At 40.2% G+C, this 22,732-nt stretch overlaps 3 protein-coding genes across 3 annotated transcripts; 1 reads left to right on the forward strand and 2 right to left on the reverse strand.

Annotated features, from left to right (window-relative positions):
- Positions 1–2,573: 2,573 nt before the first annotated feature.
- LOC146471818 (cyclic GMP-AMP synthase-like receptor 1) lies at positions 2,574–8,837 on the forward strand. Its single transcript, XM_085120384.1, has 2 exons — positions 2,574–4,606; positions 8,100–8,837. Exon 1 carries the CDS (start codon positions 3,236–3,238, stop codon positions 4,598–4,600), a length of 1,365 nt encoding a protein of 454 aa, XP_084976510.1. The 5' UTR covers positions 2,574–3,235; the 3' UTR covers positions 4,601–4,606; positions 8,100–8,837.
- Positions 8,639–22,646, reverse strand: LOC146471819 (ufm1-specific protease 2-like). Its single transcript, XM_085120381.1, has 15 exons — positions 22,523–22,646; positions 22,222–22,423; positions 20,474–20,568; positions 19,454–19,664; positions 18,495–18,757; positions 14,312–14,399; positions 14,047–14,198; positions 13,314–13,413; positions 12,683–12,784; positions 12,381–12,419; positions 11,652–11,728; positions 10,832–11,135; positions 10,264–10,327; positions 9,776–9,836; positions 8,639–8,921 (listed from the first exon to the last, which is right to left on the reverse strand). Exons 1-15 carry the CDS (start codon positions 22,568–22,570, stop codon positions 8,835–8,837), a joined length of 1,893 nt encoding a protein of 630 aa, XP_084976507.1. The 5' UTR covers positions 22,571–22,646; the 3' UTR covers positions 8,639–8,834.
- On the reverse strand, positions 14,887–16,041 carry LOC146471820 (protein CFDP2-like). The gene has a single exon (XM_085120745.1). The coding sequence runs from the start codon at positions 15,853–15,855 to the stop codon at positions 14,887–14,889; it is 969 nt and encodes a 322-aa protein (XP_084976871.1). The 5' UTR covers positions 15,856–16,041.
- Positions 22,647–22,732: the final 86 nt, after the last annotated feature.

Here is a 22,732-nt window from a genome sequence, read left to right on the forward strand (position 1 = left end):
AGCCTAAAGGACACTCCCGGTTTTATCCGACAGCTACCGTTTGCCCCTGAAACGCATTTATCCTTTACAAAAACATTGTAATCTAAATGAACGCTGGAAAACCCTCTGTCTTGGTTAAAAGAGTCTTGCGCTTTACGAGACTAAATTTCAATGTCCCTTTGAGTTTCGGCCAGTAAATATAAGAGGGAATACATCCAGCGTTATATCCGAGTTAGTTATTCGTGTGAAAAGGCACAGGCAACGTTCTCTAGAAATAGCCAGGACCACAGTTTTGGTTTTGAGAAAATAGTCAACATTAAATTGATTAAAAGTTACATTGACGGGCCAAGCAATCACCCTAGGTGTTGGCTGCACTCTTTTTGGTTTTTCTTATAAGAACTACCCAACTTAGAATTACACAAATTAGAGGGTCCTTATTTATAAAAGAAGAGTTTACATGAATTAAAAAAACAACTGATCAAGCAATAAAAGAAGCGAGGAGCCGATAAACCGTATTTGCGATTGCTGGTTCTTTAATTAATTTATGAGAAGATTGGAAAGCCAAAAGAATTAAGTAGTAAAAAGTTCAGTGTTGAAAAGTCGATAGCCTGCATTTCAAGCCTTTTTTCATGGGCGAGTGCCATACATGGGGGAGGCCTGAACGAAATATCTCGGCATTTCGGCCCTCGGTTTGTCTCAATTATATGGGAGGGAGGGGGGGGGGGGGCTCCCTAGTTTTGGCACTGTGTATTGCGGAAGTAGTTTACCATGAAGTTTTTCTAGTTAGCCTTTTTTTCAGCCATTTTAACGAAATTCAAAACTGGCATTAGACAGCCTGAGTGGCAGGCGTTAGAAAGGGGAAGAGAAAAGGGACTGAATCGGGCCCGCGCGCGACGCGTGGGGAAAGCGCTAACCCCGCCTCTTTGCCCACCATATACAGCTGTGTCGACAAAGGTTGTCCAAAAAAAGCGTTAAAGCGTTCGCTAGGTAGTCTGACAAATACCCAAGAAATTTCAATAAAAGCTCAGAATCCATATTGCCTGCCATCTCAAGTCTCCGCTGTACGGTCGAGGCATTGTGGATTCTGAGCTTTTATTAATTTATTGGGTATTTTCCAGACTAACTTTCGGCATTGTCGCGTACGCTTTTACGCTTTTTTGGACAACCTTTGTCGAAACAGCTGTATATGCTATATGCAGTCATCTCATATCCGAAGCGCGCCCGTGGAATAATTGTTAGATACAGAATAATTGTTTGAACAGAGTGCAGTATTTTTTATGTGAATAATGTGGCGTATGAATTAGATGTCAGCCTGACAGGGAATTTAAGCTATGTCTACATAGTAACCAGGAACTAGTATCTAGCACATGAAATACAACCGGCAACGTGCCACAAGTCAAAAGAATATAAAATTTGAAATACAAAGCAAGGATTGAAGAATGGAGACAAGATCATCCCCCCTCCCCTTCTCCTCGCTTGCTAAAAGTTATTTCCTTGTTTATTTTGAAAAAAAAAAAAAAAAAAAAAAAAAAAAAAAAAAAAAAAAAAAAAAAAAAAAGGAATTCTTTCTGAAAAAGGAATTCTTACTGACATGGGCTCGAGCCCGAAAGAGGCGCCTACGGAGGACAGAGCTAGCATGGGTATTAGTTCTCATGAGACTTTCTCTCCAGGTTCAAAGTTTGATGAAGGGATGACTTGAATGCAAAAAGGGCAAAGGACTTTCTTTAGCTTTCAGTTACTACGAGCACTCCTTATTTTCTTCCTTTTCTAGACAAAGTGGTTGGCAGTGTTCGAACATGCCAGCGCCGGTTTGCTTGTATCATGACTAGGCAGCTGTAAAAGAGAATAGCGAATGGCGTGAATAAGCATCTTCCTGTTGTCTATTCCAGGCGACCAGTCCCTTAGGTCCTGCGCGTTTTGTTTCGCGTTCACTGTCTGTCCGGTAGCCCAAATGTCGCCCGGCCTGGCTCCCCGGTATCTCGTGGGGAGGTCGCGCCTACCTTCTAAAGACTGAACCACGCGCGCTCTCCCAGATTACAAGTATTCTTCTATTAGGAATAGAGAGATTAGCAAAACACGCGAGCGCGCGTCACGCATCCTCGTGGGAGGCGATTTTCGCGCGCGCACGTGTCTTTCGCTCGCTCTCTCACTATCGGAAATGAAACCACTTTCGAACCTTTTAAGGTTAAGATATTTGTTTCGATTTATCCACTTGACGAAAAAAATGAGATTTAGAGTTCATTTCCGGGAGATGTCACCCTCTTACATAGAAATCGAAAACTGTTTCAGTTGCAAGGAGTTGCATTTTCTGCATTTTTTCTTGAGTGGAAATTATAGATACACTTACTATTCTGCTCACAAAACTAACGTGACGTCTTGTTCATCCTTGATCCTTGCATAGTAAATAGTTCAAAACGATTCTAAATTCCCATTATAAAGGGAATAGGGCCAAGGTCTTTCTTTGTATACCATTGAGATTATATCTGCGAAGCTGCTAGGCTGACAGGGAAAGAGAAAACAGACGAATTATCTGAGATGGAATGAAATCAGTAAGTCTTTTTCGCAACTGGTTAGTTTGCTACATAAATTGAGATCGACTCTACAAAAGATATGCAACCATAAAATAATCGCACCACTGTTAAGGTTTATCACACAGTATGTGTAAAACAGACACGCCCGTGTAAGAAAATTTGACGAGTGAATGGAAAAAAAAAAAGTTCACTCGTACAGTTCAACTGGTATTTATTTTTGGCAGACAGTTTCACAAACGTATGCAACGATGACCGGAAACAAGATCTCGAATTACTTCTCAGTTGCTATAGCAACGTTTGTACAGAGAAGCCGCCGAGATGTGACAAATATGTCAAGTTCATTGGTCAGCTGCGGTTGGACACTGATAAACCCGATCAATAGATTTAGCAGTCACCTCATTTGCGTAGATTTTCCGGATGGTTGGGTAAAGGAATTTGTTTTATTATCTGATTATTATCTGTACCTAAGAATCTTTCGCTCATCTCGTTAGCCATCAGGTTGCTTGAGAGCTGACAAGCTCCATCGCTCAAGTACCACCGGAAATAACTGAAATTTGTGTGTTTGGTGTGTATCGCCGTGTGTCAAACATGCGAGGGAGCACGCTTAGAGTTCGCTCACGCTAGATATTTTGCAAGCAACCGCTACGTTTGTCTGACTGGACGAAAGCGTCGGTGTGCAAACAAAGACTTGCGTTTTGCGCGGAGAGTGAAAAACCGGCATTCGAATGTCTAGCGCGCTCGGGAGAAAAAACAGAGGTGGACAAATGTTCGACGACAACAGCAACGAAATGCCAAACCCTAATCTTTTGAGCCCGAATTCGTCGACGAGAAGCCTCGATGTTTCCTCCGCTTCGGACAACGAGTCATGGGCTTCTGAAGATTCCTATCCCGAAGAGTTACCGTCGCCGCCAGCCCAGTGGAAATCCGAAATTCCATGGACGCCCGACCGCCGTAGAAGCTCGATTAAAAAGCCTCAATTTCAGCTTGACCCTGTCGCTGTTCAATTGAACGAATTCTACGAGAATCGCGTGAGAATAAGCTTGGAGCGCAAAGAAATCTGCGAAGAAATCGCCTACGACACTGTGCATAAATGCTTTCGGAAAATCCAAATGGTGGACAACAGATTCCGCGCTAACAGCCTTGTGTCGCAGGGTATTCCTTACGATGGACTGCAAGCTGAAGAACCCATTCAGATGGATATGCTTGTTCAGCTGTCGCCAGGCTCCAGCTCTGCAATGTACACGGCGCTGGATGAACGCACGGGTGGGATCCGCTTGCAGCCGAGCTCCGAAGACTACAGTGTCTGGGAGGACTGCATTACGACTAACGGCTTCTTGGCAGCTGGCAAAATCAACTCGCTCCTACGAAGGTACGTCAAGAAAGCTGTAAAGGTTTTGAACACGCACATCAAAGACGGACGCGCGGAAAAGCTTCCAAAGCACTTGAGCAGTATATCGATCGAGAAAGGCCCTGTAATACGATTAACCATCAACAAAGACATTTCCGTAGATATTCTTCCTGCGTTTGTTATTCCCGATTCTCGCTCCGATCCTTCACGCAGGGACTGTCCCTCGTCCTCGCACGTAGTTTGCAAGCCTTATGTTCAAAACGAGATGATCTGGAGGCTCTCGTTTTACGTGGCGGAGAAAAACCGCATCCGCGCTCTCAGCGAAGGCTGCCGCGTTCAGCTGCTGCGGATTTTAACCGAAATCCGCGACAACGAGGATCAACTCAAGAAGCTTTCATCATACCACATCAAGACCCTGCTTTTCCACGAATCCGACAGCTTTCCGGACTATCACGAGTGGAGCGCCGACAAAATTTCTCGGCGTTTTTTCGCACTGTTGGAGCGCCTCAAGAAAGCGCTAAAGGACGGCAACCTACCACATTACTTCATGCAGCCGCCAGATTTCACGGCGGTGAATTTATTCGCCGATCTGGACGGGAAAACTTTGTCGGACATGTTGGATGTGGTCGAAGATATCATGGAGAATCCATTGGATATCCTGAGTACGGTTGGACGAGAGAGAAGGCAGACAATGTGGCCTTGGGAAATGGGGCTGTTTTTACCGGCCGGCCTGGCCTCGTAAAACAGGGTAAGTCAGAGAACAGAAGGCTTGTTTCTATTAAGATTGTTTTCTTAATCTTTCTTTTCTTAGAGCGTAAAAGTACTTTTTAATTTTTTTCTCTCAAAGTTCCATTTGAAAAAGATTAACAGACCCACAGGAAAGTTTTGCTCAGCAGCTTTCAATTTGAGCACACTTCAGGATTTCATCCACAGACCCAAAACGTACAACCACCAGCAAGATAAACAGTATCACAAAATTGCAGTGCTCAATATTTTAAAATTTAGCGTTTGTATTTAATGAACATTCTTCAACGGAAAGCCACATATAATATTTTTCTTGTTTTGCCTTAAGAGTGGCACCTCACAAAATTTTAATCATACAGCATTTATGTTTATTTTGAAGATCTCAAGTGCATTACAATAGAAAGCAAGTTAGCGAAGCCTTCAAAACTTCGCGGCAATACAAGCCATGCTTACGGCTACCCAGTAGTCTTTTTCAGCAGTCTTCATTAATATTTTCACTAAATCGATATTTGGCTTACGTTAATGAACAGACAAAGGTTCCCCTGATAATTGTAGATACTGGACTGGTTTGTTTGCCATTTCAATCCAGTCCTTGAATTGTAATTAACAAATGTGTACGAAATTCTCAAACTCGTTCATAAAAAGAAGCTTTGCCCTTTTTGGGAAAAGTAGGACTTTTTGGTAGAAAATACCAAAAGTTAACTGATATTTGATAGTCTAAAAAAAATTGCACTCTACACAACATCAGACAGCACATTTATAAAAGGAAAGTAATTCGCACACAATATACGCTCTGCCTCGGAGTATTTAACTTTGACACCCGCGTATTGTTTAGCGACCGCCCATCTTAGACCACCATAAAAACTTTTAGTTTTCCTACCTTAGTGGAAAACTTTAAGAAACGAAGAAAGCGAATACAAAGTAGTGTTTGTAAAACTTCACTGAAAGGTCCCACTACAGGATTTCATAATTTTCGACCGGATTTTGACCTCTCACCGCCTGAAACAACACGGATTCTGTGAAAGGAAAATAACTCGTTCATTAGATATATTGTTTTTTTACGTGCGTCTATTAAAACGTGATAACGGAGAAGCCGCAGGCATGGTAGATTTTTGTTTTCATTTCTAAGTTCTCTTTTTCCCAATTCATGTCCTCAAAAATACGTGGTTGATTTCAATAGCAATGTTTAATAATTGAGCAATTAGAATACTGTTACAACACAAACTACAGTTCAGGAGTTCAGCCGTTTTGATCATCAATACTTTTAATTAGTGTTGTTTTTTATGTACTCCGGTTGTGGTTCGTTTAACAAGAGCCCCCTGTAAAATTTCCCTCTTTGGAAAACAGATTGATAACTGCCAAGAAACTTGTCATAATACGCAAATCTGCAGACATTTTCTAAATACCACTTTAATTAAGTGACTATAAATATCGTTTTATGTCGCAGCTCACTTGACAAAATGGAAAATCGGACCACCAAACAAACCAAAGAACAGAAATTTAATTAATTAAAACTTTTGATAAGGTTGTCTCATTTGGAATTCCAAGAATGCTGTTATCTTGTTCTCCATGATTTATGATCATCAACCCAGTGTCATGGAAGAATTTGGTTACGCAGTAACGCAATCTACAGAGTAAAGACTCGTTCTCTCGTCTAACGTGTAGCACGAAAATTTTGCGGGAGTTTTATTTTGCGGATTGGCGAGTTTTTGTAGTTTGCGGGAACAAATATTTGCGGTTCGAGATGACTAAAATTTTTGCTGGGAACTTATTTTTGCGATGCTCTGTTCAAGTAACAGAGCATTTAAGTGGAAGAAACCTTAATATTTTTAACTTTTATTGTACGGTATGTTGAGTCACAGTTCACTCTACTTACATATTAGAGACATATCACTGTAATACCTTACTGCGTAAAGGGACTGAGCAACAACAAAACAAAAAGCCTACCTGGCCTACTATGCACAACCGAACACTACATTATTTTATAAGAAAGCAGTATGAGTGTTTGAATTACCGTAGCTGAAACGTTTCTAGGCATACAGAGGGGCTTTCGAGTGAAAGATGTAGCAAGTATACAACTTTGAGACCTAACTGGGAGCGGCCTGCTAAAATGCAAAACTTTGCCCTACTGTAACGCAATGAGGCAGACTCAGCCGATGATAAATAACACTCTTGTTCAGTTGAAGTTTCAAGATTTGAGATAACTTCTGTGCAGGCTGCCGCAGAAGCGCCACTAGAGCATGGTTGGTCGAATGTAAATCGCCCCAGTGGCGCAGATCTATTAAAAGTGGAGTTGTTAATTTGACTGAAGGGAGTTAATTTTTGCGGCGTTTTATTTTACCGGTGTTTATTTCTGCGGGAACTAATTTTTGCGGATCGAGGTCAATCCGCAAAATCCGCAAAAATTAGAACCCGCAAAATTTTCATGCTACACGGTATCTTGTCGACAAAACCTGCCGCCTCAACGATTCTGAATCTTCTGACCGTTTCATAGGAAAAGTCGAGCCTTCAAACTATAACCCAAACCCTGACGTTTTCTTCCAATAACACTTTCATAAGTTCTCGAACTCAAAAAGTTTCAGCTCTCGGCACCGTTTCATGATTTCGTTTAGCCGCTAGTCTTACGAACAAACGAGCCTACAAAAAGTTTGTGATAAATGGGATATTATAGCCATGTAGTTTCTAATACTTTCACTTAATCTTACTTTACAAGGCAATTCCCAAGAGTTTTAAAAATTTTCATGAATTTTCTTCGTACAAAAAAGGACCGCACGAAAACACTAAAAATCATAAACTGAAAGTTTTTTAGAGTTGGCATCCATACAAATGTGCGACAAGTGGTAAAGACATTTGATATACTAAAGACATTATTTTACCTGCAATAAAAAGCGAAATTACGTGCGTGTCTTCACGTCACGCTCGCAGAGGCGTAACTCGCGCGAGACGCAGGTAACCATAGAAATGGAATCTGTCGAACAACCTCTTACATTGGTATCGTTTACGCTCAACAAGGCAGTTCTGTGTTCCTAGCCTCTGAAATGGAATCTGTCGAACAACCTCTTACATTGGTATCGTTTACGCTCAACAAGGCAGTTCTGTGTTCCTAGCCTCTGCCTGTAGATAAAATCCTAAAATGTGACCATTCAAATGAAAGCTACTGAGCAGTACTTTCCTATGATGTTTATCACTAGGATTTCTTGGATGAAATCCTAAAATGTGACCTTTCAAATGAAAGCTACTGAGCAGTACTTTCCTATGATGTTTATCACTAGGATTTCTTGCATGAAATCCTAAAATGTGACCTTTAAAATGAAAGCTACTGGGCAGCACTTTCCTGTGATGCTTATCATTAGGATTTCTTGGATGAAATCCCAAAGTGTGACCTTTCAAATGAAAGCTACCGAGCAGTACTTTCCTGTGATGTTTATCACTAGGATTTCTTAGATGAAAACAGCTATCATTTTACAGTCTGACAATTCTGATATGTTATCTTTCAGAACTCACTGAACAAACGGTTTTACCTCAAGCCACAGTGAAAGAAACTTGGGCTTGTGCCCACCACAGAGGTTCACTGGCGAGCCAAGCCCCTGAAGTCACTGACGATAAATTTGCACTCTGAAAATTGACTTCACAAATAAAGTAGCGTAGTGCAATGTGATTGTTTGTAGAAGACATGAACACAGTTTTAAAAGTTTCAGTCACAGAACTTAGATGTAGTGAAATAGTAATCAACTTCTTCATACAGCATGTTTTGGGCAAAAAGTTGAAAGTTTCACCATAAATGACACAGGACAGACATGGAGTTTGAGTAAAGTGCCATGAGAACATGAGAAAAACACGTTGGCTAATCTATTTTTAAAAACTGCTTTCCATTATTTTGCTCTTTTAGTTGCTAATGCATATTTTAGATGGAATGACTTGCCAAGTTTTCCAAATAGAGTTGCATTATTTTCACGTCACTTGAAAGCAGAGTTGCATTATTTTGTATTGTTTTTACATCACTTCAAAGCAAATTGAGACTGTTTAAATAGCTGGTATGAATTGAACTTTATTTTATTTGAAACCAGGCACAGTTTTAATTAATGAGAAAGACAGTTTTTTAAAATTGCTTTTTGTTTATTACTTTAATTTACCATCTCCCACTGCACTGAATTTAAGTCACTGAGAGGCAAAATAGTTTTTCTGTTTTAAAATAAATACTAAGACCTTAGAATAATAAATCAATTTTGTTGTCATATCATGTCTGGTCTCTGTGGCATACACATGTTGTAGTGGACTTGTTGATTCCAGAAGTCAGGTCCTTTCCACCCACACCACCCCTGAAAGGAAATGGATTAAACTTGTGAGTTTAGGGGGTGGGGGTGTGGGGGGCAGTTAATGGCTTGTGTTTTATATTGATAATCAGTGGAAACTGATTCGCCACTGTCTTCATCCAGGTTATAAAATGACCAAAAGAAGGTTACCCCCCCCCCCCCCCAGAATTGGATGTTACCCCATCCTTGCCCCCCCCCCCCCCTCCCTTTGCAGGGATTGGATGTTATACCACCCCAGCTCTCTCCTTCTCCTAGTATTTGGAAGTATATAGGAGGATTGAGAGCCATCAATTTTTACATTAAGAGGCAGTCTCCCATTGCATAAATCCAATCAAGCATTACTAAATCTGATGATGGTAGTGAGTCCAGTAAATATGTCAAGTTCAGAAGTTCAGGATCTCTTACAAGTGCTTCATATATATTCCTGGCCCCATGTGTGAAAATGTAGTGGTCAAATGGTTTCAGTCGTTGTTATCAGCAGGTAGTTTTACCCTTTCCACGTGATTGTTGTCGTTGTTATGGTTTCAGTCATTGTTTAGTCCCTGTTTCTTTAAACAGGGCTCCAGTTTACTCTGCTTGGTCTCTACCTACCTGGATGTATAATGGGTATTAAGGGAGACCTGCGATGGACCATAGCAACTCATGTTTTTTCTTGTTGGGATTCCTAGTTAATACTTTTTACCTTTAGTCAGAGAAGTACACTTTTAAGCTAGGCATCTTGTCTAATGACAAACCAGGATTAAAGAGACCAAGATTCAAAGCACTGATTTTCAGGTAGAAAGTGTGAAGACCTAGATCTCCGCTTGATGGTTTGTGCTTGTGTACATGACATGTCAAAGTTCATTAATTCACTTACTGACCTTGTCTAAAATAACTTTGAGATCTTCCCCACCCGTGTAGTGTGGATCAAGGATGAGAAACCTGTAAACCAAAAGTGGTGGAAATTAATTTGAAAATTTTTTTATTTCTTGAAGACCACATTACCAAGTGTATCGATCAACTGCCACATTCAACTGTTTAGTAAATGCAAAGTTTCAAGGTTGTGCTAGTCAATCGCTTGACATTTGGTGGGTTTTAAACTTCGATATTGATTACAGAAAAGTCTTTCCCTAGCTCCTAAAATATACAACAATTCATTCTTCTGATTTCACGTAAAATACCAGGTCCTATACATATCCTTTTTCTCAGATTGCCAAGGTTACAAATCAATGCTACATGAGTATCTCTCACATAAGACACCACTTAACGATTGATACAACATGAAGTCATACCTCTCGGTAGACATTTCTGAGAGACAAATAAAATAACTATTTGGCATCACAAAGATTGTACCGCTAAGCATACTAACCTTATATCACCAGTCTGATCATTGAAATCAACCCCTAATATTGTGTGCGCGAGAACGCCACCACCTGTAAACAGAATAGAATCCAAGCTTTAGAACTGAAGAAGGGCAGACAGTAAGAAACTTGGTAGCTGGGAAAGAAGTGGGTGACAAGTTTTAAAGAGCCACGGAGGAGATAAAAATCTAGAGAAAAAATTCTACAAATTCATTTGCCATGGAAGAGAAGGAAGAAGGAATATTACAACAAAGGAGGCAAGTTGCTCAGACTCCCTGTTTCCCACTTGTTAGTAGCTAACTCATGATCCATAAAATGCATGACCACAAGATTGCCAGTGACAGTTTTTGTATTAGCCAAATGAATATGTTAAACAACCAGTCATCATGTGGGCAAAATAGTCTTCTAAACTTGAAAGACAAAAGACAAAAAATGCAGAATTTGTCAGCAATGTCAGCAAAACCCTATTTTTTTTTCAACCTGCAGTATGTAATTTATAACTCATGGTCGCACAAACAATGATATGAAGAAACACCAATGGCCAGGAGATACGGTCAATCAAACATCAAAACCTACCAATCATAATAGGAGTTCCTTGAGTCTGAAAATGATGTTGCAAATCACGTCCTTTGCTGCGCATGTCTGCTCCAGAACTCACAAACATGATCTTTGACGTGACTCCCAGCAGGTGTTCCAAACACATGCTGACCTCAAAAGAGCCGATCCACTGCCGTGACCCAATAAACTCTTCACTTTTGTCTTGGAGATCAACAAGAGCCTGTTGAATTTCTCGATGGTTTGGAACAGGCTTTGATGTGTAGCCTTGGTGACGAAACCAAGAAGCAATGGTCTGAAGTGAACGGTATGCACATCCCCACCCCTGTGAGAAACACATTAAACATCATTAGTTTCTGAACTTTTCAAAGTTTGCCATGGTTCTTAGGCATTCCAAACTTGTTTATTTTTGGAAATATCTAGCTTTTGTGGCAGTTTCAACAATAAAACTGGTTGATTTATAAAGGCCTCAACACTTGGTGCAGCACAACAACAAAAAAGTGTTGTTCCAGAAGTTATCTATATCCACCACCCCTCACCCCCACAAAACATGCTTTGGGTCAAACTACCCACCCCTCTGAAAAATGACAATTTGGAATTTACCACGAGGATGTCATAAGGGGATGGGGAAACAGGGCAATAATGTTTGAAAATAATACATTAATTTTTTTAAAATTATGCGTAATCTAAGGTCAAAATACAGGTCAATTATTAATGTCCCAACTTTAACTGATTTATGTCCTACAATATTTATACATGTTCTCAATGTTCATGACAGCCAAAAGAGAGGATGCGGCATAAAATCAATTCAACATATAGTACTAGACTGATGGATACTCACGTCATCATTAAAGTTATCCTGCATGTAATGATGGTAGGCATATGTTCCATCCACCACTGCTACAGCACCACAAACACCTGAAAACAGTTTCAAAATCTAAATATTAGTTTTCCCTGCACAAAGCAGTAAGTTCCTCTTATTGCCAGCTGCACCATTATCTCCACATTTATGATTTCTATTAGTCATTATCTGCCTGCCAAGCACCAATGTATTGACACAGTTGATGTGTGACAAAATAGAGGTTAAAGAATTTCATCATCACTATCAAATTCCGGTTCTTCAAGGTCTTCTTTATTGTATTCGACATAGAAGGAACACTCCTAATACAGATTGGAGTCTAGATTGTATGGGACAACCAACATTGATTGCAGTGAATGAATGGATCTTGGGATGCGTATCTGGCATACCCCGCAGATTTTGCAGGGGTTGTTGACTTCCTCACCAACTTGGCAAAGGAGAGAGAGCCTGGAATTGAGATCCTAATCTTTCATTATTACTAGTTTAACAAAAATAACATTGGCGCTGGGAAGAAGTATGACCCGATTCTCAAATATTCCAAGATTGATTGCTCTCATTCTCATTCTCTATCAGTTTTCTTAGAAGAGCAGGAGAGTGGGCCACCATGGAACACCTGAGCAAATAGAGAGACTAAAGTGGTTCACAAAATGTTCACTGTTGAATTATCCGAACAAAGACTGTATCTGACAAGGCTTCTTTCATTTTTCTTACCTCCAGTTAATCCAGTGTGAGGATTTGTCAAGTAAATACCTACACAATGCAACAAAAGAATGAATGAAACACTGTGAATCTTGTATGGAACATTTTGTCAGACTACAAGACCAAGTTAAATTCTAAATAATTCTAATAAGTATCTTACTATCCTTGTTTTCTTGGTCCATACTGTAAGTTACAGATTCTCATTTTCCCCCCTTGATTTATGGCCCACACTGTCTGTAACTTACAGTACGGACCTCAAACTCTGTTAGTAAGAGGTTTTTACTCTTATTGTTTATAACCCTTGATGTATGTACCTCGTTGTTGCTCATTTTCAAAGATGTATCTGTTGGAGGGTCGCAAAAGAGGCCTGTTTTGTGGCAAAAGAAGTCGCTTATGGAGTTCCAACCTGTAAGGTGCTGTCCGAAAATTGAACATAAACATTTGGTAAGAACAGGGACATTAGTTTACCACATTTCAGGATAATAAATGAAGATCATTTTTCTTCAACTATTCCTCAAGAGTGCCTTTGTTTATAGTAGGCCACTAAACAATAAACAATAATCAACATGTTATGAAAGAGTCATGCACAGCTAAGACATGGGATATGTGTTGTGTTAGGAAAACCTACATGGGCCAATGGTTCTGAGTGCAGCTTATATGAATGGCTAACTACTATCTAATGGTAATGAAAGGAGATACTGAGTGTGCACGACTCTTGAGGAACAAGACTTGGACCAGTGTTGCTAAACTTGCCAACTTCACTGTCTTGGCCACTGTCTGGAGACTTTTGTACAAGTGTGGAAAATACACAGGAAAATACACCAACGCGACTGTGAAGGCACACACTTGTTTTGTTCTTCTATGAGGTTGCAATGTAACAACCAATTTCAAAATACAGATGAAGAAATCAATTCCAGTTTTGTAAGAGCTACATATTTAACTTACCAAGTTGGTCATCAGTTGTACTGGGATAAATTGCAGTGACCAAATGACAAAATCCAGGAGGCTTAAAGTGATGCACTTTAGGTATAGATACCGGCTTATCCTACAAACAGATTGGATCCAATGAAAGGTGGAACTTGATATCAGCTGGGATATCATTTGAGAGTTCATGGCTGAATTGTTCATGTAATATATCAAACACGAGAAAGCGTGTTTCATCAGATATCCAAAGAAGGTTGAAAAAACGAGGCACAGCCGAGTTTTTTTAAACAACTTCAAGGTGTTTGGATGTCTGATGAAACACACTTTCGAGTGTTTGATATGCCTTCTCAAATGATCAATAATTCTTGGAGAAATTCAAGGCTAAAGTTGGCAAAATTTTATGGTAATTAGGATCACATATCCAAACCACGGCCACGGTTGTGATTTTCTTTGTTTTCTTTTGATGAATTATTAATGTATTTGAGAATTATAAATCATCATTTGTATGCATGTGCACTTTAAATTAACCATTATTATTTTATACAACAGAATGCAATAAACCAAGTCAACAGAGTAAGATAATTTGTTGAAAATTGTTATCCTAAAGGAAAAAAGCAGTCACCAAAATACATTGTCTGTTTTCTCAGATTTACCAACCTTTTTGGCTATCAAAAGAACTGGAAAATAATACTCATTAACACTTGACTTAAACAAATTCAACAATGTCACAACCACAACATGAAAGTGTTCTCACCTTTGAGAACCCTGTAATAACAAATCCCATCCTTCTTAGCTGAGCACACATGGCAGATATAAACAATTTTGGAAGGACCGCTACAGGACTATCCTTTGACAAGTTCAACACTACATCAAGGGTAATGTTTAACTTGATTTGTGAAACAACAGCTGCAAAATGGCAAAAATGGCAACATTAATGAAACGTATGATTAAAAAAAATATGCAATGCCATGTGGATTCCATAAAAAACACAAAGAAAGTAAAATATACCCAAATCGCACCTTTTTTGTATTGAATGATAGGAACAAATGCTTCAGTGTTATTTTTAGAATCTGTGAGCTGGTGCAGACATCTTACATCCAACACATCCTGCGATTCAAAAATTAAAAATGTAAGAGTGAAATATGTTGAGCACGGTCACGACATTGCAGCAAATGCGATAGCTGATAAGCAAATAGCAATGTTATATTTACTATTGATTTAGTCCATCCATTTTCTGAGTAATAATAGTTGTAAGATGAAACCTATTTCTTGATGAACACTGAATTAAATTGTAAGTCATTTTTAAAGTTAACCAATAAAACAAAATTTCCCACTTACAGGCTGGCAGGTACTATGACATTTCTTAATCAATAAATCCCTCTATTTACAGTCTGTTTGTTTGTCAATATTGGTATTGCCATGATCAGTGGCCAATGTGAAATTCATAGTACCAAGGAAACTTGGGCAAAAATGAAGTAACGGTACTGTGCAAAAGTAATGAGGGAAATTCGTCGAAATTTGTCCTTGTTCTCAAGAACTTCCAAGGACAGTTTGAACAAATTTTGTCATCTTTCTTTGAAAATTTGAAGAACTTTCAAAGAAATGTCTCTTCTTGTAGGTTTGTAAGTACACTGAACTTGTTTCTCAGTTCTATCTTGAACTCCTCTGTCTTTGCCTTTTCCTTCAGAGTGCGGACGTTGAACTTGAAGGCCGGTCTTCCTGCCTGATCTCTGTAGGCTTTCAGCTTTACTCTCACAACTGCTACAACCAGGTGATGGTCTGATGCTGCATCTGCGCCGCGCTTCACTCTCACGTCGTGTAGACTCCGTCTCCACTTTCGCCCGATGGTGATGTGGTCAATCTGGTTCTCTGTTCTGCCATCTGGGGAAATCCACGTGGTCTTGTGGATGGTCTTGTGTGGAAATAGAGTTCCTCCAATGACCAGGTCGTTGAAGGTGCAGAACTCGGTGAATATCTCTCCGTTCTCGTTTTGCTCTCCTGTGCCGTGTCTTCCCATAGTCAGCTCTCTGTCTGTGTTGTCCGTGCCTACTTTGGAGTTCAGGTCTCCCATCAGGATCTTCATGTCTCTTTTTGGTGCTCTGTCTATGACTGCTTGGATCTGGTCGTAAAACTCTTCTTTCTCCTCCATGTCTGCCGTGTTGGTGGGGGCATAACACTGGAAGATGGTGACTTTTCTGCCTTTTGAGTTGAATCTTGCTGTGAGGATCCTTGGTGACACAGGTTCCCAGGACAGAAGTGCTTGCGTTGCCTCAGGTGTCATCAGCAGCGCTATTCCGTACATGTGTGGTTGTCCTTCTTCTTGCCCCGAGTAGATGATGGTGTCTCCACTCGTAAGTCGTGTTCTTCCACTTCCATTCCACCGTGTCTCACACAGGCCTAGGATTTTCAGGTTGTAGCGGTGCATCTCTCTACACACTTGTGCACTCTTGCCTGTCTCGTATAGGGTTCGGATGTTCCAGGTCCCTATCCTGGTCTTGGCCTTGGTCGTCAGAAGAGTTGTCGGCGCACTGGCTTCCCGAAGGCTTTCACCAGCTCGCGTCATGCGCTCTACAGGAGAGGACTCTTCCTCAATCAAGAAGTCTTCAGTAGTTGTCGTTGCGGTGTCTGTAACAGGCTTTTGTTTTCTAGAATTGGGTTGTTAGCCCTATTCAAACCCCCAACCTGGAGGACCAGAGGAACATTAAATTCGGAGGAACCTACTCCTAGATGGATTGTCTTCACCACGACTGACGAGAAGAGCAATAGAAATATTGCTATTGCTCTAGAAGAGCAATAGAAGAGCAATGGAGCAGCCTCCGAGAGACCTGGAAGGCAACATGCACGACAGTCCTGGGGAAGAAAACAAGGCAACACAAGGAGTGGCTGACAACAGACACCTGGGCCATCATCACAGAGAGGAAGAAACTGAAAGACCTGATCAACCAGACGCAGGACCAAGCAGAGAAACAAGAACTGCAGAGGCGATACTGGGAGACAAACAAGGAGGTGAAGCGCAGCGCAAGGAGCGACAAGAGAAAGTTCATAGAGGAGCTCACTGAAGAGGCAGAGACTGCAGCATATCAGCGCAACATGAAGCGACTGTACGAGATCACCAGGACACTCTCTGGAAAGAACAGCAACCCAAGTCGTCCTGTGAAAGACAAGAACGGGAATGCCATCGCGACAGAGGAAGAGCAGAGAGCAAGGTGGGCCGAGCATTTCAAGGAGACACTCAACAGACCAGCACCACCCACCCCACCAGACATCCCACCAGCAACTGAGCTCCTAGACATCAACACCAACCCTCCCAGCAAGACAGAGATCACCAAGGCCATCAAGTCCCTCAAGTCAGGCAAGGCAGCAGGACCGGACGGAATACCACCTGAAGCCCTCAAGGCTGACGTCCAGACCTCAACCGACATGCTGCACCCCCTACTCACCAAGATCTGGGAAGAGGAACAAGTTCCAGAGGACTGGAAACGAGGACACCTAGTGAAGCTACCAAAGAAAGGGGACCTCTCACAATGCAACAACTGGAGGGGAATTATGCTGCTTTCTATACCGGGCAAAGTACTGAGCAGAATCATCCTAGAGAGACTGAAAACCGCCTTAGACAAGAAACTCCGGGACGAACAGGCAGGATTTCGACAAAACCGCTCATGCACGGACCACATCGCAACCTTACGGATCATCATCGAACAGTCCCTGGAGTGGCAGACCCCCCTGTACACAGTTTTCGTGGACTTCCAGAAGGCGTTTGACAGTGTTAATCGAGACGTCATCTGGAAACTGATGTACCATTATGGATTTCCACCAAAGTTTGTCACCATCATACAGCAGATGTACGAAGACGCCACCTGTCAAGTGATCCACGACGGGAAACTGACGGAACCATTCACCGTGCATACCGGCGTACGTCAGGGTTGTCTACTCTCACCGACGATTTTCCTGATGGTGGTTGACTGGGTTATGCGACAGTCTACAGCAGGCCGGAGGACAGGTATCCAGTGGACTTTTACTAGACAGCTGGAGGACTTGGACTTCGCAGACGACATCAGCCTTCTCTCCCATAGGCATCAAGACGCACAAGAGAAGCTCTGTCGTGTGGCAGAAGAAGCAGTAAAGACTGGACTCCAAATCAACATTGGAAAGACTGAGGCCATGAGAGTGAACAACAAGCAGCAAGATCCACTACAGCTAAACCAAGAGAACATCAAGGAAGTTGACAAGTTTGTTTACCTGGGCAGCGTCGTGAGTAAAGACGGGGGGACAGACGAAGACATCAAGTGCCGAATCAACAAAGCCAGACACGCCTTCAACACCTTGAGACCAATCTGGAGATCAACAGCCCTCTCACTCCGCAACAAGATCCGCATTTTCAACACCAACGTGAAGTCAGTCCTGCTTTATGGCTCAGAAACGTGGAGAGTGACCAAGACCAGCACCCACAAACTTCAGACTTTTACCAACAGATGCCTCAGAAACATCCTCAACATCAGATGGCCAGAGACTATCTCCAACGAACAGCTGTGGGCAACAACAAATCAGACCCCAATGGAGACTGAAATCAAGAAGAGAAAATGGAGCTGGATTGGCCATACTTTGCGGAAGCCTGAAACCAACATCACCAGACAGGCTTTAGACTGGAATCCACAGGGGAAGCGCAAAGTTGGTCGCCCGAAGCAGACCTGGCGGAGAAGCATTGAAGCCGAGACGAAGTCTACCGGAATGTCGTGGGCCGAACTGAAGAGGACGAGCCAAAACCGAGTGCGTTGGAGGAGTGTCGTTGCGGCCCTATGTTCCTCGAGGAATCCAGAGGCATAAGCAAGCAAAGAAATGTGGCATGGTCGATTGAAAAGTCGCAAAAGCTAACAAAATTTCAATGAAGCAAAGTTTTGAATGGGTGAAATATTGAAGAGTACATGTAAGACTGAGAGTTCCAAAACCAATGGTTTTATTAAAAATTTCATTACCAACCTATATTTTTTTTAATTTCGCAGTTATTTACAAATCTGATACAAAGCTTCTATGGAGTTCACCAAAAACCAGTTTAATTTTATTTTCCTTTGTGCAGTATTAAACTGGGTTGAAAATTTTAAAACCAAAAAAAATTTGTTTTGAACCACAACATATATTAAAATTAATATAATTTTGATGAAGGCATAATTTATAAAACACATAATCATTACGAGAGAACCAGACCTTAACTTTCAAGACATTTGTAGAAGCCACTGTCTTCCCACTTTTTTGCTTTCCTTTGCCTTTGCTGTGTCCTTGAGAGTTCACTGACTTCTCTTGCCTGGATCCCACTGTTGTCAATAGTTCTTTACAGGTTTCTGACTCTCCACTTTCAAGATCCTGATTTTTCAGTAGCTTGTTCAAGTCTTTTATATGAAACACTGTTGATGCAGCATTCAGGTGCTTACATGATTTCTCAATTTTATTTGCTACATTTGACGGCATATCTAGGAGAGAAAACAAAAATAAAAATTATTATTGTGCAGTTCCAGAAAATATCCATACTCCCCCCACGGAAGGTCTTTTGTTTTGCAATCCTGCTCCCCCTAGGAAATTCCAGTTTAGCTTTATACTTTGCTTCTAAAATTTTGACTTTTACGACCCCCCTCCCCCTAGGAATTTCCGATGACCTTCCGTGGGGTGGGTATGGATTTTTTCTGGAACTGCACATTGAAGAAAAGATTTGTTGAGGTACGTACACCTCCAGCAAAATTATCTGTTTTAGAGAACTTTATTTACCGGATGATTCCTTACTACCCAAGGATGGTGAGGTAGTGAGAGCATTCCTCTTCTACCAATGCGTGGAAGATTTGATTTCTTGGACTTGCTATCATATGTGGTTTGAGTTAATCATTGGCTCTGGTGTTGTGTGGGCATCATTGATAAATAGGTAAGTATTAAAGCAAGCATGCAAGCAAGCAAGCAAGAAAGAAAGAAAGAAAGAAAGAAAGAAAGAAAGAAAGAAAGAAAGAAAGAAAGAAAGAAAGAAAGAAAGAAAGAAAGAAAGAAAGAAAGAAAGAAAGAAAGAAAGAAAGAAAGAAAGAAAGAAAGAAAGAAAGAAAGAAAGACAGAAAGAAAGAAAGAAAGAAAGAAAAGAAAGAAATTTAATGAATGAACAAATAAATAAATAAAAGACAGAATACCATTTTTATCCTTGTCTAGGAGAATTGGGATGCTCACTTGAAGTCTAAATGAAATTCTCCTTTCCAGAAATTCTCCTAAAATATCTGCTTCTTGATATTCACACTCTGACACAGATCCAAGATCCTCATCATAAATAAAACATCTTTTGCTATTACTGGTTCTACAGTGTTGCAATACCACCACTTTTTCACTTGTTAAGTCGTAAATATCCTGTGGAAAATAACCATTCATTTATCAAATAAATTTGATATGAAGTGAGTGAGATGTCCAAAGAAAAGGTTCAATTATACACAGGCCTCAAGGTGGTCCATACAGCTGGCACTCAGCTGAGAGGTTCTTTGGAATGAAGCGAGAGGGGAGAAGTAATACTTCTAAGAGTATTACCACAGACTGTATACTGTATACTGCTTGATGCAAAGAGACAAAATGCTGCAGTTAAAATAAAGCACTTAAGTTTTTTTCTGACATCTTACTAGTCCGAAGTTGAACACATTTCAATTAAAAAAAGCACACAGATCTGTATTTATAACCTACAAATTACAACAATAAGCCTTAATTACGCCTGACACATTGCATCCTCACAATGAGGGTTACAAAATACTGATCACCAAAAAAAGACGATCATTTATTCTTGAAGCACACTTGTAACCAAACGATTACACACTAATGAGCAACAACTAATCCTCCTTGATAATATGGTAATTTCCTACAGAGGGACCATTACACATTATTTTATACAGCAGGGTTAATAGAGAGGATGTTGAACAGAGATTAAGAATTTCAGCTAAGAGAGAGGTCTCATGTCAAAAACTCAACAAAGCTGGCTTCCTGACCTGGCAAACTAAATGGCAGACTCAACACAATTTGGAGAGACCTTCATGTATTGATCTCTTAAAATTCTTCAATGACTCCTTTAAAAATGACTGAAACATTGAGGATAGGGTTTATAATGTTGAACACCATGCCTCCACAATGAAAACTTTTATGTTGTTTGTTCAACAACACGCAAAAACCATTACCTTTGTGCACACTCCATCAAATATGTTTTTTAGTTCGCAGGCCTCAGGATTTGTGGGCTTCACACAGGAGTAATAGATTCCACAAAGTTGTATTCCTGGATGAACAAATGAACAATCAATTTGTACAAAAATGAAGAAGAGGGGTTTTTTTTTAAGGGAGGGGACAGTGACAAGGTGAGTGAGACATTGGGATGGTAGGGAAGGGGAGGGGAGGGGAGGGGAGGGGGGGACACATACAAATTGTTGCCTCAGGCTCTAATTACTCTTATTACCTGATCTTTTTCCTTTTTCAGCTAAAAAAATCTCACCACCCTCTATCTATGGCGTCGCACCACAGTATCTAAGTATCTAAGTAACCTGATCTGTATTAGATCATCGTCTAGGTATTCATTATGCAATAATGATACAATATTTTTAGAACGTCCAAAAGGGGTTCTGCGCATGACTTTAGGTGCCCGCTCGTTTCATGCCTCTGCGCCTGCGCTGTGGAACAGCTTGCCTGCGCACATCCGCACGATTGATTTGCTAGCGCTATTTAAGAAATCTCTTAAGACTTATCTTTTTAAGCTAGCGTTTTAGTTTCGCATTACCATGTTATAGGCGTTTTGTATTTTATTTATTTACTTTTTATTCATTCATCCATTTATTCATTATTTATTTGTTATTATTATTTATTTTAGTACTGTTATTGTAATGATCTAAGGCAAATGGCATTTTTATTGCAATATCTATTGTAAATATTAGTTTTTCTTGGATTGTAAAGCGCCTTTGATCATTCTAATGTTAAAGGGCGCTATATAAGTTAATAAATTATTAAATTATTAAATTATTATCTTTTAGACTTAATAAAAATCAATGACAGCTCGCGGTACCAGTTGAGATCACACCAGGGCATACTTCTAATGGATAATACCTATAGAACAAAAGAGACACTAGGGGATAGGGTGTTTGAAAATGTCGCGCCCAAAGTATGGAGCCAACTCCCTTTGGAAATCAGACAATGCCAATCATTGAACACTTTTAAAGTTTTACTAAAGACACATCTTTTTAAATTAGCTTTTTAGTAGTTCTCTTATTAACTCATATAATTTTTAATTTTATTGTTTTACCGGAGATTGTAAATTATTATTGTTGTTATTATTTAGATTTAATAGCCATTCATTACTTTATATTAAGATTTTGTAATGCGCATTCGATCATATCTTTATAGCATGTTAGACTGCGCAAAATAAGAAATAAACATTATTATATATATGGATTAATACCGACGTTCGAGGTATTTATCTGACTTACTTCATGAAATTATTCCTTTGTTCAAGGGGACAAACGCCGGCTAATTAGTACCGTCACACTTAGGTGAGAAACGGAGAACAATAGAAGCAACCTGATGTGTGCGTTTCTCGCAGTACTGGCAATGTAAATGAGGGATTTATCTGTATAAATCCCTCGTTTCAGTTAGTTTAATATTCATGAAGGATGTAAGTTAAATAAAGGATGTTGAATAACAAAAGAAAATGTGTGATTCATGAAATAATTATTATTATTACTCTCCACTGTTGGCACAGTAATGAATTACAACACACCAGACATCATTGTCAGCCATAATTATTTTCGCCAATAAATTCCTCACTATGGATTCAGAAAGTTAGACAAAATAACAGTAATTAATTAAGTACAAAAGTGATATTCCTGAGAAGTTATTTTACTTAATTCCGACGTAATATTTGTTCTAGCTAAGTGGTTTTTACCATGTGGAACAAGGGAAGACAGTTCAGTGTGCTCCTTTTTCCAGTCTGGGATTCCTGGATACCCATTCTTCACTGGGGTAGCTGAGTGTCTACAAGCCACACATCCAATGATATCAACTTTTTCCTTCAGTGTTTCACCATAAAGGTAACAAACAGAACTGGCCTCTGGTTCTTCCGGGTTTTTCACGCGATTAAACAATCTCTACAAAGAAATAAACAACATAAAATTGTCAAATATTTCCCCTGATGTCCTTTACTAGTATTTAAACTTCTAACGAGCAACATAAGCGAAATTGTAAACCTGTTTTATTGTGTTATCCACGAAGACCCGAATCGCACCATCCGCCATTTTGTTTCTTCAATGGAATTCCGCTGACTAAGTAGTCTCATTTTCAGTCCCAGGTCTTCGGTCCATGAACAAGATCCTCGCCTAGGAAAATGTCTTCTCCTACTCAATCTTCAGTCATTGGAAAAGAAATCTAATGTCCTGTGCTGATTCTCTGGAATAACT

The sequence above is a fragment of the Pavona decussata genome, unplaced genomic scaffold (assembly GCF_977016875.1).
Source record: "Pavona decussata unplaced genomic scaffold, jaPavDecu1.1 SCAFFOLD_102, whole genome shotgun sequence".
Lineage (NCBI taxonomy): Eukaryota > Metazoa > Cnidaria > Anthozoa > Scleractinia > Agariciidae > Pavona > Pavona decussata.